The sequence below is a fragment of the Pectinophora gossypiella genome, chromosome 3 (assembly GCF_024362695.1).
Source record: "Pectinophora gossypiella chromosome 3, ilPecGoss1.1, whole genome shotgun sequence".
NCBI classification, from domain to species: Eukaryota; Metazoa; Arthropoda; class Insecta; order Lepidoptera; family Gelechiidae; genus Pectinophora; species Pectinophora gossypiella.
The window spans coordinates 11,302,792-11,321,857 of NC_065406.1; the positions used below are offsets into that span (position 1 = coordinate 11,302,792).

General features: G+C 39.6%; 3 protein-coding genes across 5 annotated transcripts; 1 reads left to right on the forward strand and 2 right to left on the reverse strand.

Annotated features, from left to right (window-relative positions):
- Positions 1-105: 105 nt before the first annotated feature.
- LOC126381723 (YTH domain-containing family protein 3) lies at positions 106-6,771 on the reverse strand. Of its 2 annotated transcripts, none has more exons than XM_050031175.1 (6): positions 6,556-6,771; positions 6,423-6,447; positions 5,202-5,333; positions 3,515-3,643; positions 1,605-3,232; positions 106-1,523 (listed from the first exon to the last, which is right to left on the reverse strand). In XM_050031175.1, the coding sequence occupies exons 1-6, from the start codon at positions 6,577-6,579 to the stop codon at positions 1,482-1,484; spliced, it is 1,980 nt and encodes a 659-aa protein (XP_049887132.1). In that variant the 5' UTR covers positions 6,580-6,771; the 3' UTR covers positions 106-1,481. The 2 variants fall into 2 exon arrangements, with proteins under 2 accessions (XP_049887132.1, XP_049887131.1); XM_050031174.1 differs by having other exon boundaries at positions 3,512-3,643.
- A 691-nt stretch (positions 6,772-7,462) lies between these two features.
- On the reverse strand, positions 7,463-9,307 carry LOC126381737 (ribonuclease H2 subunit B). Of its 2 annotated transcripts, none has more exons than XM_050031197.1 (5): positions 9,194-9,307; positions 8,712-8,921; positions 8,499-8,623; positions 7,948-8,122; positions 7,463-7,832 (listed from the first exon to the last, which is right to left on the reverse strand). In XM_050031197.1, the coding sequence occupies exons 1-5, from the start codon at positions 9,204-9,206 to the stop codon at positions 7,507-7,509; spliced, it is 849 nt and encodes a 282-aa protein (XP_049887154.1). In that variant the 5' UTR covers positions 9,207-9,307; the 3' UTR covers positions 7,463-7,506. The 2 variants fall into 2 exon arrangements, with proteins under 2 accessions (XP_049887154.1, XP_049887153.1); XM_050031196.1 differs by having other exon boundaries at positions 9,110-9,307.
- A 224-nt stretch (positions 9,308-9,531) lies between these two features.
- On the forward strand, positions 9,532-13,685 carry LOC126381734 (replication factor C subunit 4). The gene is made up of 7 exons (XM_050031192.1): positions 9,532-9,705; positions 9,778-10,053; positions 10,279-10,497; positions 11,276-11,435; positions 11,894-11,976; positions 12,484-12,592; positions 13,499-13,685. Exons 1-7 carry the CDS (start codon positions 9,596-9,598, stop codon positions 13,595-13,597), a joined length of 1,056 nt encoding a protein of 351 aa, XP_049887149.1. The 5' UTR covers positions 9,532-9,595; the 3' UTR covers positions 13,598-13,685.
- The last annotated feature ends 5,381 nt before the right edge of the window (positions 13,686-19,066 follow it).

Consider the following 19,066-nt stretch of genomic DNA (forward strand, 5'->3'; position numbering starts at 1 on the left):
AATTACTAAACTAGTAACATAAAGCCAATTATAGATCCCCACAAATAGCAAATCCTTTTTTTATTATTATTTTAGGAATAAAAGGCAGAAAACAAAAAACTTAAAAGATTTCTATGACAATTTAATCCAGTATCAGTTTAAGAGAATGTTAACTAATAGCATGACAGATTTTCAAATCCAGACCATGTATTTTGTGAAGAAAATATTGTTTGACCATTCAGTATTTAAACTATAAATGTTAAAACAAAAAGAATGCATCAGCAAATTATTAACTACAAAATAATATAAGTATTGAAAAATAAAAATACCATCCATGATGTGGCACTATAACTACGTTATTTACTGAAATTAAGAATAAATTTCAAATTATTTATTGTAAAATCAAAAAGGCACTTTAAATTAAGGTGGGGAGATAATAACGTGTATATGTATTTAACAAACATGTTGAGAGATAAAATGGATATTTTCTGTCGATCGTCAAATTTCTCTCGTCACACTGTAGTTGCACTTAAAAGTAGAAAATATATTTTTTATTAAAATATATATATGTACATATGTTAAAAAATCCAACAAGGAACAATCCATATCTAACTATAACTATAGAAATAATAATTAAATTAATTTCTACTGTTGCCCTTTCAATTTGGTGGATACATACAATCTTACTCCAGGCAATAGCAACTAATGAACAAAGTGCAATTTGTCTACAAAAATAAAGTTTATAAATGTGAAACTAGTCAGTGCGTGGAGTAAAACTGAGCACAATGCCACGAGAGAACCCATTTCCATAAAAACATGCTTTATATTGGTATTAAAAAAATGTATACAAAATGTCCACACCTCATTTGATTATAATTTGTCTGTAATATAAAAGTTACAATACATCACCACTGTTACAATTATCAACATTCTCATTACATTTTATAGACACTGATGTAAGTGCTAATATAACACTGCACTTGTCAAGTGACACCTATAGCGATATTCTTTTTATCATTTTTCTTTTGATTAAACTTCATCAGTCCCTCATCAAAAGGATCAACTCCTCTCACCACAGAATTTCCTAGTTATAAAAATTACTATATTTCATTGATTCAGTCCACAAATTTGAAATAAAGTCCACAATTTCACTCGACATCAGACGCGGCCGACACATGGCGAGTGTTAGCATTTGTTAATGTTCTGTTCACTATGCGTTTGTTTAATTAAACGTTCATCCAGTATAAAATATTATTTAGCACGTTTTAATTTGTTGAAAGTTTTTCCTTAGTGAAGCACTGTTTAAAACAATTAATACTCTATGTTACATTATAATTGTTCAGGGAGAAACGCAACGTTCATCAGTCACGTCATTGAAGGACTTCTTAGTTTTTGTCTCTACACATACATCCGGCGTGCAATCCTGTACCAATTTTTATCTCGAGTACTAGAAGTCTATGGGGAGAAGCCAGTCCTCAAATCGTCCTCACACGTCTGAAACATCAGTTGCGAGGGCGACCGCGGCCACGGGAACCATCGCGATCCTGGAACATTTTACAATGCATTAATATCAGAATACATAAATTTTCTGCTTGATGAATAAATATTAAATTCGCAAAACGTACCTTATTATGATGGGACCTATAATTGGAATCACGATCACGGTAACCGTGGTCGCGATTGTCTCTGCCGTCGCGGTCGTCACGGTGGTCACGGGGGTCGCGGGGTTCACCGCGGTGGTCACCGCGGGGGTCGCCGCGGGGGTCACCGCGGTGATCGCGGGAGTCCCGCGGGTCGCGGTGCTCCCTCGGCTCGCGGTTGTCGCGATGGTCGCGTCCATCACGACCGTCGCGCCCGTCTCGGCCGTCGCGACCGTCACGGGGGTCACGTCCATCGCGACCGTCCCGTCCGTCGCGGTGGTCGCGATAGTCGCGGTACGGGCGGTACCCGCGGCCTCCCTCGTGCTCCTCACGATTATTGTCCTGGTTGTTGTGGTGAGGTACCTTGCGAGAGTCCTCTTCTTCCTGGCGCCTCTCATAATGCACAAAGTCGTCGAAAATCGACGTAGAGTGACAATAACTGTGCATGATACGTAACACTTGCAGACCCTTCGCGTGCGGCACCTCCTGAGTGTCGCGAGAGTTCGTCACCGGCTTGTTCTCATTATTTTCTAATTTGATATGACGCAGTTGCACGTTCGGAACGTCCTTAACATAAATCCACCTCACGCGGAATTGTCCTTTCCACTTATCCTGCGACCACACGCTAGAGTTAGAATTATAATCGACGGCGCTCGTCATACGCGCCATGCCGCAGAAATGGCCGCTACCGTTCACCGAGAAAAACAGGTACACCATACCCCCCTCCCGCTCGCGCTCCCGGAACGCCGCGTCCAGCCGCTTGTTGCCGTGCTCCGTACTGCACCAGATCTCATACTTGATGCTGCGGTGGATGTCGTCCTCAGAGTACGACTTGATCACAAAGAATCGCGCCAGTGGCGCGCTCAGATCGAACTCCTTCGGATTGTAGTCGTTTTTAACGCGCAGCTCATCGAGAACGGGATGTTGGGCGGGCGGCTGCGAGGGCGCGGGCGGCGGCATGGCGGCGGGCGGCGCAGGCAGCGGCGGGCGAGCCAGCGGCGGCGGCGGCGCGCGGGGCGTGTGCGGCGGCGCCCAGCCCCCCGGCGGTGGCGGCGGGCCGTGCTGCGGCGGCGGGCCACGCGGCGGCGGCGCGGGGCCGGCGGGCGGCGCCAGCGGCAGCGGCGCGGGCGCGGGCGGCGGCTGCAGCGGCGGCGGCGGCGGCGCCGTCACCACCGGCGTGCTCTTGCCGGCGTCCCACGCGTTGATGTCCATGTTGTGCTTGCCGGGCACGATCGGCGGCGGGGGCATGCCGGGGCCCTTCTTCTTCAGCCCGCCGCTCTGCGAGGAGGGCGCCGGCTTGGCCGGCTGGCTCGCGATGGAGGCCCACGTCATCTTTTTGGGCTGCATGCCGCCGCCCGACACGTCCTTGAGCTCGGGCGCGCGCTCCTTGTCCTTGCCGTGATCGAGCGCGAGCGCCTGCACCCCAGCCTCCACCGCCTTGATGCCGTCGGGCACGTACAGCCCCTCGGCTCTGTAGTAGTCGTCATACTGCTTCGCACGACCTAATTGACCCCAAGTAGAGTAATCGCCGTTACCGTGGAAATAATTAAAGGTCGACGCCGGTTGCCCGAACGCGGCAGTCGAGAATGGTGTCGTTGATGGTCCGAATACACCTGGAATAACAGAGCATGACTAAAATTATAGTATCGCTTAATCATTTTGTAATACTGTCTTAGTGATAATTATGTGTTGGTTCACAAAAATGTCGTGGGGAATTTAGACCACAATACACACATACAACAGACAGTTCTATGTTTTTATTGTTGGCAAATGGTGTTTTGTGTATGATGGACATTTGAAAGATGTTAATACTAGTAGTGGTAGTTATGTCGAGTTTTTAGGTCTAAATGAAAGAATGAAAATGTTTCGTTGTAACTCGAATAAATACTAGCTACCATCCATTCCATACGAATCGTGAGGATTGTATCCTCCGAGGAAAGTCATCGGGTCTGTTCCATTGGTGGACCATGTCCCATCCCCGACTCCAAAAGCTTGATAAGGAAGTGCTGTTGTACCGTAATAACCTGGAATGAGAAAAATGTTAACCTTACTACTTGAGTCAACATACCAGAAATGGTGTTATATTTTTACTCAATTTGGACTTTCGTGAATTTAAAAAAACTATATTTATCCTGATTGACCATAATATTTTAATAATTAAATAATTTGTCAGGTTACACATATTCATGCCAGGCTAAGGCGGTATAGTCTATATCTCCTAAACAAAGATGAACGTAACGCGAGTGCATCAGGTATTGGCTGAGGGAAATAGCCAATGACATTTATAAGCGAGTGCAGACGCCATTAAGATAAAATTATCAAACATGAGTGGTTGCAGAATCAATAACCTGCACTAACTACCTACCTACTAAGTGGGCGAAGCGTGGGATGATTGCTATGAGACTCCCGCCAACTCACCTCTTAACTATTGATTAGGGTAGCAAAAACGAATTAATAAACTTTCAAGAAATTATCTTAATGGACTTTGATAACTGTATAGGTTCTAGACATAAACACAGACTCGACGATTAGAAAAACAATAATGTTTTGTGTAAACAGATACAGAACAGAATAATTATGCTGGTCTTCAACAAGAAACAATTAACTTTAATTATAAAGTGTTTGAGAGAGTATAATTTATTTCTTTTCTAGTACATTTGCTCTACTTATTGTAATGTATTCACTATGTAGTATTTTTTTTTTTTTTGTAGATGTTCTATAAATTATATTGTATTATCATAACTGATCTTGGGCAACAGTTTTTCCGTCGCCTTAATGTCGTCTCGGCGATATAGTGTCTGTCTGTCTGTATCAGTAACTAATGAGGGGTCTAAAATTACATAATATATTCAGTACTTCAAATAGGTATGAAGGAACAAAGCTCTCACTGTGTGTTTCAGAAATTGATTTCGAATTATAAATTGTCACGTGCTCAGTGGTGACGGAAAACAAATTCCCGAGAAATATGTTTGGGAAGAATGTGACCTGACCAGTATTGGGCTGGTTTACCCTTTGCGGATGGAAGGTCGGACGGGCAGTCACTTTTGTAAAAAATCTGACCTGTCAAATCTTCGGGTTAGGTAAGCAGACCCTGTGAAAGTGGGATAACGGTCGGGAGATGATGGTGGTGACAGACAATGAACCTATTGCAAATATGTCGTTATTTGCAATAGGTCCATCATATTGGCGGCATAATTCCCGTCCATACGAAGTTTTAGGACACAGCTAGGCAGATAAATAAGCACTACAACTTATTGTAACAGATATGTTGCAATGGCAATAATAAGAAGATAAAAAGTACCTAATTTATTTACTATGATTAGGTAGGCACCTACCTGATGCTAGTTTAAAAATATACAATTTGAAAAGTGCTTTCCTTTTGGTACAAACTATTGATGCTTCAGCAACTGATCTGCACAGAGCAGTTAGAGCCTGTCTCCTGTCACGTGGATTGGATTAGTACCGCATGCAAATACCTACTAACGAAACTTAGTTTCCCACCATACAGATGTATGCAGATCCTCATGAAAGAAGGCAGGCCCTGTGGAGAAAATAATAAAAAAGGGAGCAATATGTACCTACCTGCCGCGCTGTAGGGGTCGGCCGCGGACGAGATGGGTGGTGCATATGATGGTTGTTGCTGATGACGCCATGACACCTCCGCCAACTCGTCGCCTCCACTCTCTAACTGGTGCTCTTTCGGTGCATTTGTTACTGCAAGAAATAACAGCACGCATTTACTTCCCTTGCACTAACAATATCTTTATAGGTTACAGTGACCTTTCTGGCTGTTCTCACTAGATACTAAACAAAATGTTTCACAGTGACTGTATAAGTAATATAATAAGTTACTTTTCTTTTTATAAGAAATGAAAAGAAAGGATCTTGGTGACCAGTAAGCAAAATAAAAACTAGATAGGTATTGTTGTTTCTATAGCTGTTTGAAGTACTACTTACTTACTCCTAATTGTATAGAAAACCTGACCTCTTTACTTGTTCACCCAACAAGTTACAAAATAATGGTTTTTAATGCTTTTCTAGGTATTAATAATACAAGACTTGCTTAAGACATCATCTCAAACATGAGAAAATGTCATGTTGTGAACAGTATCGTAAATTCTGGTAGAAATGCAGTTTAGAAAAACTAGGAAGGCAATTTTCAAATAGTTGAAACACTAATAAATACCTAATAGATACCATGACATGATAGAAAAGTGTTATTAGTTTACAAGAAGAATGGTTACTATAAATAAAATAAATTTGATGACTCAATCACTTACACTACAGTTCTTAGAAAACAGTAACAAACACATTCTAAAAATAAATATACTAACATATAAAATAATTAGGTAAGTGAATGATACAGTCTTCTACCAGCACCAACAATATTCAGCATAACACTGCAATATGATGTGAACTCAAAATAAATAACATGCATCAGCAACAATGTTGAAATGAAATGAGATTATACCTACTACAGAAACCTTGATAACTCACATTGGGTTAGCAGATATGTATCTGTTTGATACACAACATATTTGTATATGTCCATGCTTTCGTCTAGATCTATCTACATACGTAAGAATGTTTACTTGCATAAATACGACGCCTAAATACAAATGTCATGAAGATAGAGCAGGTTTGTTTGAGTTTAAAGGTGAAGAAAGAGAAAAACACTGATAGCTTACGAATGCAACGCTTGTACCAACGTTGCACCGTGCGCCACCGGACGCAAAGCCGCCCGGCGCCAGCCTCCTCCTACGGGGAAAACACCTTGCAACGTCATAATGGTACCATCCTTACCTTGATTCCCTTGCCCTTTCATCCGCTACACGAATTCAGACATGAAACAAGAGATAAAACCACAACGTTAGTGACCTTATAAAACTCAATTCTCACGCAAATGGAACAAAAAGATAGTGTAAATGCGAAATACCTGATCTGACACGCCTGCTGACATTGGCCGCGATTTCGTAAAGATTGAGCACTTGTACAAGTCCTTATGTACGACAATATCAAAATTAATCACATTAGTTCACCACACAGAGTCCAGAATGTCCGAAATTCACTAAAATTATTAAAATGTCCGCAATATAAAATTCCGCTGAAAGTCCAGAACGGATGGACGTCTAGCAATGGCGGCTGATGTAGGGTTGCCAATAGCTTGTTTTGATAATTACCGGTTTTTAAAATAGATTCAAATCATGTTCAAATTAGATCACTCACTTCCCGTAAACAAGTGATTTACGATTTACAGAATTTAAAAAATAATTGTAATAATAAATTTTGGCTTTCACGATTATAATAAAAGGAAATGATCATATTCTCTTTGGTGGATAAAATAGTTTTAAATTGGATTTTTTTATACATATTTAAGCTGATTTCAAGATTCAAAAACTTTATAAAAGGTTTCTAAGAATCAGAATCAGAATCATTTATTCAACGTAATTATCATGGATAAACTTGTTGAAGGTCAATGTAACATTTTTGAATTTACGTCATTTCGCAAGGTGTTATGGCTGAGGAGAAGAAATGACAAGAAACTGCAACAGCAACACATCTTTTAAATCAATGAGGGTACATTACAAGTTATTTAATAACTAGAGGAACACATTCAATACCAGACATTTTTATCATTTAGGTAATCATTAATCTTATAATAGGCTTTTTTACATAAAGTAAGCTTCACGTGAGCTTTAAATTTGTTCTCTGACAAAAGGAACCTATTCCTCAATGCTGTTTAACTGTTTCATTCGGATAGTTATATGTACTTTTAGAGGGCAGTGATATAACGGCTCCCATGGTTTACTTATAAATAAAAAAAATATAAATAAAATACAATGTAAAAATGATTATAAAATGTTAATTTCATTATGCAGCTAACAAATTATTTCTTTGCAAAAAATGCAGATATTGTTTTAGTCCCACTTGCAGCTTTCTGTCGGGCCTTTTCTTTGGCCGTCAGGGGTTTCTGTTTCTTCACTTCACTGAAGCCATTTGAAGTGTTCAGGATATTTTCTATAGATTCATCTCCTGATGGTTCTTGTTTTATTTTCTTATTTGTATTACTCAGATCAGAAGCTTCAGATTTTCTCTTTTTGCCTACTGTTTCAACTAGATCTGGTTTAAAATCAAATCTTTTTTCCAGTAAGTCTGCGAGGTCTTCTTGTAAATATTCAGATACCAGTCCATGAGCATACTTTAGGTAGAACTCTGTAACAAATTAAAAATAGGTTTATCAACTGGATACACTTACAATTTCTAGAATTACAGGACAGATTTAAAAATACATAAAGCACTTTATTTTAGATGTGCAAACAACAATTACCATCATCAACATTGTCATTGTTTAAGTTACTTGCTACAAAAGTAGCTGAAACTGCTCCAGAAGTAACATGGATATTCTTCTCCCTCAATACTTTTGCTAGTCTACAAACTCTTTCTTCTAGCCACTTCAATGTTTTCTCTTCATTGTATTTGTAAGCTTGCAAGTCCGCAGGCCCCTGCAATAACACAGATCTTACAGGTACCTAGTTATATTTTACATCATAGTATATTTAGTAGTTATATTGATTCAGATTCAGATTCTTTATTTGCATTGAACATAGGTACATAAAATTGGTGTTACAGGTTTAGGTTATAGTTAGTTCTCTATGTTCCACCTACAAAAATGTATACAAATATTTAAATAAAGTTTATAATTAAAAGCAAAGCACATATGAAAATTACAGAAAAAATAGTCATTTGAGATTAAATTAGTTGAGTAATATACAATAAAAATAAAGACTTCTCTCAGTCCATTAAAGATGAATGAAGTGTTATTATTAGTTCTAAAACTTGTAATTAAATATATATTGAATGTAAGGTTTATACTCATACCTTCAAATCAGCTACTTGTTCCATATTAGAAACAAAGTCAACTATTTTGTCATATCCTTTTTCAGATAATAAACCTTCCAAGGGTATGGCTCTGTTAGTGCACTGTGCTTTTAGTAGAGGTAAAACTGAAATATGATTATTATGCTGGATTAAATTGTAATGTTTTGATGGTATTATCTTACATACTAGAAATAAACATAGATAATTTCACACCTATAAATAATGGATTCACCGGAGTCACCATTTGAAGCCCCCCATCAGATTTGACTGTTTCTCCAATAAACCATGACCGATGTGGTTCACTAAATGTGACAATTTCATATATTTTCTTGTTGATGTTGTCTAGACAGTATTTCGCAGGTCGTCCATCAGCTGGATGTGGGATTGTAATAATACTAAAGTTGTCATTTTCAAAGAGGGATTCTGTAAATAGATGATTCACATATTAAGGTTATGAATCTGTTAGATTTTAATGAAATGACTGGAGTAAGGACACTCCAGTCATTTCATTAAAAGGAGGAGTAAAGGATAAGATAAATTTAGTTGAGTTTAAATTGGAAGTCTTCAGAACTTAGATAAATAACAAATATTAAGATTATTTGTCTATGAACCTTTCAAAAGCAAAATCCATGAGTTTTCTACTCGCTTTTTCGTTATAGCAGTACTTTCAACTGGAGTAATAGATTGTTTCTTACTTCTCGAAGTCATTTTACTTAACTAAGTTATAATAATTACGAATATAGATAGAAAAAAACAGTTTTAATGCCGAAAAATAAACAGATTCCCGCTTGTTTAAAAGAAATGTCAAATTTGACCACATCTAGTCATCTATTTTTTTAAAGAATAATGTTGCCATAGTATATTATATAAAAAAAGTGTGTAGTATTAGCTAGCCTAGTATCGATTTAACTATTTTATAACGAATTTTATGTGAAAATAACGTTATAGAATGTTCATCATAAAACACCTATCCGTAATGTCACTATGAGTTTGACAATTTTGACATTAGTTTGACAATAATTATTTTTGTGAATTTCGCGCGCGCCGGTTCCAGTAGCCTGCCCCAAATATTTTTCTTGAAAAAGCCAGAATTTACAATGCAAGCCTTTCTGAAAACAGGAAAAATTTCAGCATCTGATAAGCCAACAACATCAGGTGCTAAGGCTACTACAAAAAAGAAGCCTCCAGCACCATGGGTTGAGAAATAGTATGTATTGTATTGGTTTGTTATTATCATGATGCTCGTTTACATTTTGATGTTAATACTGATTGTTTTCAGCCGTCCCAAGACTATTGACGACATAGTCGACCAAGGAGAAGTAGTGCAAGTGTTGAGGGAGTGTTTGTCTGGCGGAGATTTACCGCACTTGCTGTTTTACGGGCCACCTGGTACGGGTAAAACTAGCGCAATCCTTGCGGCAGCCAGACAGCTTTTTGGAGATATAACTCGTGACCGGGTGCTAGAACTCAATGCTTCGGACGAGCGAGGTATCCAGGTCATCAGGGACAAGGTGAAGAGTTTCGCGCAGTTGACTGTCAGTAGTACCAGGCCTGAGTAAGTTGATTATAATGTTTTTGTTCTCTATACAAATGCACATACAACATCTGTACGTTGTTTCATCAATATAAAACTATAAATTTTGTAGTACATAAGAATACTTATTACTTCATTTTACATTCTGAATAAATAACCTAACAAAAATATACTTCAGGTGTGTTAGGTTGATGTCTATAATTGTGGAATGTATTTTCATCCACGTTTATTTTGTTTAATTTCCAGTGGGAGACCGTGTCCTCCATACAAGTTGGTGATCCTGGACGAGGCAGATTCCATGACGAATGCTGCTCAGGCCGCACTGCGCCGTACCATGGAACGAGAGACACGCACAACTCGTTTCTGTCTGATCTGTAACTATGTGTCAAGAATCATTCCACCAATCACCAGCCGATGCTCTAAGTTCCGATTCAAACCATTGGCCAGAGAAAATGTTATAAAAAGGTAGGTGATGGCAGTTGAATAACATGAATATATTACATCCCATTGCTGGGCACAGGCTTCAAAAAAATGATTAAAGAATATTATTTAGTAAAAATACACTGTTAGGGGATATAATAATAATAACTCATTGGTGCAAGTCCATGGGTCGAGCCATTCCCTGCCCCGTGATTCAGTTCACCACAGGACCACAATGAAATTAGAAAAAATAATTATAAATTGAATTATAATTCATACAAACTATAGTCTGGTGAAGCAAAACAGCCGGCAACGATCAAACACTGTGGATGAATATGTTCGCTCAATTTCACCCCATATGTCAGGGTTCTAAAGTTTACATTCAATGTCGCCATTTTAGGTGCTGGCAGCCCTAGGACAAATAAATGATAATACAAACAAAATAGATTAACTGACTTTATATAATTTGAATAAAGTCAATGCATAATACAGTAAAGTTTTGATTGATTGAAAAATAAAATAAGATCTAACTTTAAATAGAACTTTAATATACTACTAAAAATAATAAAACCAAAAAAAATACTACTTATTATTAGTAATAGGTAATAATAATTTACAGGATCATTATTTAATAAAATGATCTATAAATTATTGAAACTATATTTTTTTAGTATCATGTTTACTCTTGAGTTTAGTGGTTGCCTCGAAGAAATAGCTAGTACATCCACCATTCTTTTTCTAACGTAAACATAGTATTTCTTCTGTTTTATGCAATAGTTTTATTGTTATAATTACTATAAATCCCCATTTCGCCCCTCGCCAGACTGCAAGAGATTTGCACAGCAGAAGGCGTGGAAGTGGGTGACGGGACCATACTCCACCAGGCCGTGGACACGTGCGAGGGTGACCTGCGCCGCGCCCTCACCGCGCTACAGTGCTGCCAGCGGCTGCTGGGGCAGATCACCGCTGACGGACTCATTGAGGTCGGTGCCATTACTTTATTGTTAATGATAATTAAAAAACTGCGGGAGTATACTCCATCAGGCCGTAGACCAGTGTGATCTGCGCAGCGCTCTCACCGCGCAGCTCCTCAAGGCAGCCTCTGGGGCAAGCCGCCGCTGACGAACTAATTGAGGTTGGCGTCACGGACTCCTATGTGTTAAGTTCTGTTTCGCTATAGGTTGGCGTTTGACCACAATCTCATCTGATAGCAAGTGGTGGTGCAGATACAGTTTATTCAATTCTAGTCTTGTAAACTACAAGATTAAAAAATATTTTCGTCTATAGTAAGCTTTGCCGACTTTTCAAGGACGAACACCAAGGTTCGCTTACTATGATTCGCGTACTTCTACAATGATCGTACGGCCATCATTTTTTTTTTGCTTTATTTTTAAGGTTATATTTTATTTGTGGATACATTTGCAATGTAACTTGTGTACAGGTAACAGGGCTTGTACCTGAGAAGCTGGTCAATGAATACCTGAGTGTCAAGAACTACAGCGAATTGGAGCAGTTTGTTGATAAGTATGTATATGAAATGATTTACATAACGTCTTTATACGAATTGACAGTAAAGAATAGATTTTCTTCCAAAGTGGTATCACTGAGAGATTTTGAGCCAAAATGGATTCATAATGACTTTCTAATTAGAACATTTTTTATTCTTTGATTTGAATTCAGGAAGACTGCAAAATTAGACTCTCACGCGGTCCAAAAAATAGTATTCTGCGCTTTTCTGAGAGGCCATGAATGTTTAGAAAAGTAAAGATACTTTTCAATATACCTACTATCACATTTATAATCAACAAAATGATAGGTTTTCTGAAGTATTTACTGTACTAGCTAGTATTGTGTTCGCTTTCGCTTCTCATATTAATTTTGCTTATAGCTTTGCTTTTCTGTCATAACACCTGCTTTAAATGTATATGCGCTCTGTTGGCTATGGAAGGCTTTATATAAATGCATGAAACTATTATTTGAGCTGGTAATTGTGGCGTAAATATTCGAACGTTGATTTAGTATCTTGTTCAGGTTTTTAATGGAGGCGTACTCGGCGTCGCAACTGCTCGAGCAACTGAGCGCGACTGTCGTCACCGCCGGCCACCTCACTAATAAGCAGAAATGCGAAATCAGCGAGAAAGTAAGTCCTAGAATAATTTATTCTAGTGTATATTACATTAAGTACATACCCGTATTCTACTTTATCGTCATACTATGGTTCATGATATTCATCTTAGAATACGTATCAAAAATGGCTGCAAGTTGTCGCCTGAATATCTGGGGCCTGATACCTGTATATATCTGGGGCCCTGTGACGTAGTTTTCTTTGCAGCTTCTATTCCTCTGCTGTACAGGTTGAAAAGCTGCAGTAGTTTTAGGCGGTCGAGGCGTTCGCCAAAAAATAAAATATAAAAATTGACGTTTTCAAAAACTTTTTCAAAGACAAAGAAGAAAACCATGTTAAATAAAAACATTTTTGAGTTTGAGTTTGCTCGGTACACCGTAAACAAACATCGAATGAACTGATTGTATTATCCATATCATGTATTAGAAGTGGACTAAGGGATTTGTCTTCTTCAACATCATGGACTGAGTCATGTCAGGGGCCTTTGGCGGCTCAATAATAACCCTGACACCAGGGTTGATGAGGTTGGTAATCCACCTGACAACCCACACGAGAGAAGGGAAGATGGACTATAAAGTAGGTTATGGGACTAACAAACCTGTCATGAATTTCGTCATATTCATCTTAGGACTTAAAATGTTCAATATCAAAATTACGCTCGTATATCTGCTTGGTTCCGTATTTATCGTGTGTAGAATTTCTCGTATTCCAGACTTGTCATATTCCTGATTCGTCGCAATATAGTCTGCTGTAGAAACCTGTTCGTAATGAAACAACAACTTCTAAGCACGTAACGTCAAGCAATACACGTAGAGCCTTTATAAGAGTTATCCGAAGATAATTTGCAAGTTCACCTTATATTGAAGTACTGAGATGGATTACATGGATGGGAAGTTTTAAAACAATAATGTGTTTTATTAGGTGGCGGTATGTTCTCATCGGTTGCTGGACGGAGGAGCCGAGGTGATGCAGCTCACGGACCTTGGATGCACCATCATAATGGCCAACAATAACCCCTGAGTTGCATTTTATTATCTGTATGATGTGTGTGATTGAAATAAGTTGTCTGTTTTGAAAATAAGGGACCCAAATAAACTGTTTTTTCTTTTAAAAATGTCTCGTTTCATACCTGTCATTACTAAAAATGCTTCCGGATTTAATAAACAGCGCCGATAATAATACCAGTTATATAATACGTTACGTCCTTTACGTTAAAATAAATACGACTATTCTTCTCTTATCGTGTGGGTTGTGAGGTGGAATACTAGCCTCATCAACCCTGGTGTCAGGGTTACTATTGAGCCGCCCAAGGCCCCTGACATGGCTCATGTAACGACTACTTACTTACATCAGTAAGTAGTAACCGGGACCAACGGCTTAACGTGCCTTCCGAAGCACGGATCATCTTACTTTCGGACAATCAGGTGATCAGCCTGTAATGTCCTAACCAAACTAGGGATCACAAAGTGAATTTTGTGATATGTCCCCACCGGGATTCGAACCCGGGGCCTCCGGATCGTGAGTCCAACGCTCAACCACTGGACCACAGAGGCCGTACTATTTATACGACTATTTATACACGTTCTTTCGCCTATTAGTGACGTTTTTTGTTCTGTCTTAAAAGCAATGCCTTTACTGTAGAATGCCTTCATTTTCAGCATTTGCCATTCTTTGAAGCCTTTCATTAGCGATTCAATTTCGAAGGTTTATTTAAAACAAAATCTATAGTTTAAAAAAAAAACCAGGAAGCAAAATAATGTCAGAGCCTGCCATTTAAAGCCGGTGTTGTTTCTCGACTGATCACGATTCACCACACCACGCGGTTTATTACTTCTATCGATTTAGTGTTGCAATAACTCTGCTCTTCTTTATGCGGTATTCAGAATTTGTCTTATGCCAACTGGCTATAAAGCTCCATTTCCCGTGAGATAATTGTAACAATCCGCGATTGGTGTGAACGGACCGCGCTCAATGGCCTCAGAGGATTCCTGGAAATCATTCTAATGAAGAATGAATGTTGATTGATCATTGTAGCAAATCTTTATACATTTATGTATGATCTGAGTCTGACTTAACGCGATACGTTGGTTATCATGAACGGGCGTAGTTTTATAGTAGGTGCTTAATCTTTAATTATCCGTGTTACTAAGCAGTTGTTGTCTTATAATTAACCAGGTGTACCACGTTTTTTGCAACAAAGGTATCGTTCCTTAGGTAAATGCAAATTGAGTCTGTAATGTTGATTGAAATACTACCACAGCCTTTGCAGTTTACGCGCGCGTTCACTTCACTTCCGCTGTCGGTTGAACGGACGGGGCGAGTAGGAAAGAAAGAAAATAACGTTCTTGTAGAAAAGATAATATCGGTGGGGCTTGTGGTGCGGAGCGCCCCTCCCGCGGTCACGGTTTGCGCGCGCTCACTCCTGATTGGCCGCCGCCGGCCACTGCCTCCCCTCCCGCGCCGCACGCGCAGCGTCTAGATTTCCAGATTTCAAATCTCGACCGTTTATTTCGTTGTGAGCGGCCGCGGCGTGCGTACGTGCCGACATCGCGCGCGCGGCCGCAGTACATTCTGCTTGTTTAAAAAACACGGCAACGTGCTTGTTAACATTCGGTTCGGTGAACAACGTGACATCGCAAACGATAAGTGCGTGCAGTGCTACGGGGATTCTGCGAAACGACGCGGCGGTCGGCGGAAAGGTCAATTTCTTTCGATGAGTGGAGGTTTAGTGCATGTTTTTGCCCATCATGACTAGATCCACACTCATCCATGGAAGTTGCGTGGTTCGTCCGTGCAGCGGGGCGGTCGGCGAGCCGGTGATTATGGACGGCTATCATTACCGGCGTAATGATACGTTGAGCGCGCAGGTACGCGCGCTAGCGCAGAGGTAACCTCGGCGTCTCTACCTGCTCCGTACCGCCCAAAAAATGTCGTTTAGATACACTTCGCGCCGCTTACACATTGCTTATTCACAGTGAGTTTTTGCCGCAGTTTTTCATGTCATTTGAAGGTAAAGAATGGACGTTTTTTCTCGAATTAAGTCATAAGTAGTCATAGTGGTTATGTAAACTTAAGGTAAAATATGATGGATACTTTCAGTATTGAGGTACGTTGGCGGTTAAACCTCACGTGCGGGGTGAGTGCACGCGGGCGCGGTGCGGGGCGCGGGGAGGGCGGATAGCGGCGCGGGCGCATCTGCTCCTTCTGAGAAAGGCCATTGTGGCGCTCCCGAGTGGTCAGTGCGCTGACGTCACGGGCGAGGCCGACAACCTTCCCCCTCCTACCCCCACTGATATGCACACAATACACATCCGCCACCTGTGACATATTTGCATGACACTGTTAATTTCTTCTTTTAGGGTAGTTTAGAGTCCATATTCAAATGTGTCGTTTTGAAGCTTGAAAGAATGCTCAAAGTGTCGGTTGCTTGGAGCATTTGAATTCTTAAAACAGCCCAACGTTTTATGTTTCTAGCGGTCCTTGCGTTTAAGAATCAGCCGTAAAGTTTTATGGCATCGCCAAAACGCATCGGTTGTGTTTGTCGAGCTGAATGCGCTTATCACTGATCGCGCCCGCTTCCTTACTCGTTCGATTAACTTCGATAGCCTCTCCATTAGGGCTTGTTAAAGACTCGTACGAGCCATACAAATACGCGGAGGCGACCGAAATATCCACTTTTATGCTGCTTTTATGCGGCGACTTCCATAATGAGCCAGATTATAATGGCATGTTCGGCTATTAACTTAAAAGCTATTTTGTCTTAAAAACTAAAAAGTTTTCAAGTCACAAAAAGACTAATTTCAAGCCAATTTTGTAATAATGTTAACTTAAATAGTAGTTACGTATCGTACGTTATGTACCTACCTTCTAATGCTAATAAAACCCGATTCAGATTTGCTCATATCCTTCGATTTTCAATATGAAATGGTTGGCATAGCAACAAAAGACTAGCGTTCCTTTTAGTTCCAAAAATTCACGAAAAAACTTCTACTTGGCCTCGAGCCGTTTCGGTCCTCGTCCGATACAAAATTGGTTAATTAATGTAGAAAACAAGCTGAATAATAAAATATTCAGAACGTAGACTCGTTTTTTTTTTTCAAAATAAATGCTTACACTCGATGTCTTTATAGTCTAAAATGTTGTCTGAATTATTCCTAAGTGATATATTTCTCCTTGCATAATATTGTGTCGATTTCAGCATAAGGCGTGGAAGCAGCTGCAAGTTACAGCATCCATACTATCCATAGTATATCTGTGGATAATATTTTTAAGCGCGCTCACTTCAGCTCAAAAAAAACCCCACGTTCCCACTTATCAGTCATCCAGAAAATGCCACGGCAATTCCATAAAACCATTCCGAAAGTAAATTATATTCTGTCCGTCAAAGAGAGTCCGCTCTATGTAATTTCTACGTGTTTTTTATGCCTCGTGGCGCTATTTAATAGTGTTCCGGGTAGTGCGCTCCGTGGGCAGGTACCACCGCCAGGTAGAAAGAATAAAAGCCTGCTCTACAAAAAAAATATTGTGTAAGCCAACCGCAGCATCGTTTTGTTAAAGTGTGAATCAGACGGACTCTTAAAATTCTCGGCCAGTGTTAACTGGCGGTTAATTACTGAAGATGTAATAATGTTCTTACCTAAATTTACGGCGACTGCTCGGTTGTCAAAAGCGTTTTGCTAGCTGGTAATTAATTAGCCTTGAATGTTCTTTAGTAATTGCTTGATGTATGTAGTAGAGCAATTTGATACCTATAACCAGACCGTGAAGAAAATACCTCACTCTTGCGTCCGATTAGATTTAATTTATCTTCTTTAAACAGCCATAGAATTTGTTAACATAATGTTATCGTGCCTAAACATCTTTAATGAATGCCATTTGTCTGTTCGTCACATCTGTAATTTTGTGTTTTTTTTCTTCACACCTATGGTTTTCGTTGTAAGAAACGAGACAACTTTGCATGTATTTGGCATTTGCTCGAATCGGCAATTCTTGACCGCGTTCTTTGTGTTAGCCTTTGAATTCCTTTGAAAACAATTTTGTTTACGAAGTTGTAGAAGTAATGGAAATGTCTGAGAGCTTGCCCCCATTTCCCTAATAGCGCAGGAGCCATGACATCACGTGAAATGTTAACAAGCCTGATCTAGCTGACCTTTTGTATAAATTGATTTTTATTTTGATGATTTTCCTCATATATGTCCTGTTTACAATTCGGGATACAGATTTGCTAGTTTTAGTCTTTATCCGGGTTACTTCCCTTATCATCAACTAGTCGATTACTTTTTGTACTATTTTCATGCTTACCTACTATCATCATCATCATCCCTAGCGTCATCTGGTTTTTCACGGGGTCCGCTTACCTACCTGAAGAAATCTTCGTATCAAATGATAAGTCCGTTTTTTACAGAAGCGACTCCCTGTCTGACCTTCCAACCCTAAGGAAAAACCAGCGCAATTGCATACTTACTATAAAAATTGCAATTATAACCACGTCAATCAATCCAAATCAAGGTCTGATGACAAGTAAAAATTCCAGTACCGCTTCCGGCGAGGCATTTTCTCGCGTCATTCAATTCGAGCCTGCAATATTTTATGGCATAGCGTCACTATAACTCTACTATAGCCTCATATTGCTATAACTTCGACACGCGTGTAAAACGAGGCTGCATAAACGTGAAGTGCAGCGCGCTAACGGAGTTTGAAATCCAATTTAGAGTAACTGTTAACACGATGAATGGCGCGTATATTGCAGTTCGTCACCCCGCTCCGTAGTGATGCCAAGTGCTGACGTCTTAAGTACCTACGTGTAGCAAGTACTAAGCTGGCGTATGTTACGGGAATGTTTATTGCGGGTTGGTTCTCGTTCGCGTTAGTATTGCAAAGTTTAGGTTTTCATTCGATGTTCTGTAGAGCAAGAGCTTTAAAAGCTTTGGGCCGATAATCAAAATATTCGTTTTGTTCACAATAGAGTATTTGATTGGGGGAAATATAAATTATAAAATTCTATCTAATCTATACATAGTAATAGAAGCCAGTCTAAGACAGAGCAACACGGGCGTGTACATCTAAAATGATGAACACCAAATCTCGATTTTCGATTTTTTGTTATGAGGTTTCTGCGTGAATCCTCCGATTCACTCATTTAGGCCTTTAAGGCTACTCCCATTATTTTTGACTAAGTGTGGTTGAAAATTAAACTTGGGTGGAATTCTAGTTCATAAATCTAAAACCATCCTCACAGATACTCTACTATAACTGTTACAATAAGAAACTTATGTCAATTATATTTATAAGTAACAGCGTCGGTCTGTATGCGCCCGCGCACCTCCGTTTTTGTCGTGTAAACAGTGCGCTTCCGCAAGGGCCGTGCGAACCGAGGCCCCAGGAACCATGCGAGTTTCTTTTGTTTAACTCGCTTCTCCGACCAATGATCTGATCACACAGTTTTTGCTCGAGAAAACGCCACACTTGTTAAAAGGTTAAATGTGAAGA

Coding starts and splice junctions, on each gene's coding strand:
- LOC126381723 (XM_050031174.1), bottom strand. CDS start 6,579: ATGTCAGCAGGCGTGTCAGATCAG. Junction 5,334..6,422: donor GAAAGGGCAAGGGAATCAAG/GTAAGGATGGTA, acceptor TATTTCTTGCAG/TAACAAATGCACCGAAAGAG. Junction 3,233..3,511: donor TTCGTATGGAATGGATGGTA/GCTAGTATTTAT, acceptor CTGTTATTCCAG/GTGTATTCGGACCATCAACG.
- LOC126381734 (XM_050031192.1), top strand. CDS start 9,596: ATGCAAGCCTTTCTGAAAACAGGAAAAATTTCAGCATCTGATAAGCCA. Junction 10,054..10,278: donor GTCAGTAGTACCAGGCCTGA/GTAAGTTGATTA, acceptor TTTAATTTCCAG/TGGGAGACCGTGTCCTCCAT. Junction 10,498..11,275: donor AGAGAAAATGTTATAAAAAG/GTAGGTGATGGC, acceptor GCCCCTCGCCAG/ACTGCAAGAGATTTGCACAG.
- LOC126381737 (XM_050031196.1), bottom strand. CDS start 9,206: ATGACTTCGAGAAGTAAGAAACAATCTATTACTCCAGTTGAAAGTACT. Junction 8,922..9,109: donor ATGGATTTTGCTTTTGAAAG/GTTCATAGACAA, acceptor ATCTATTTACAG/AATCCCTCTTTGAAAATGAC. Junction 8,624..8,711: donor GGTGAATCCATTATTTATAG/GTGTGAAATTAT, acceptor ATCATATTTCAG/TTTTACCTCTACTAAAAGCA.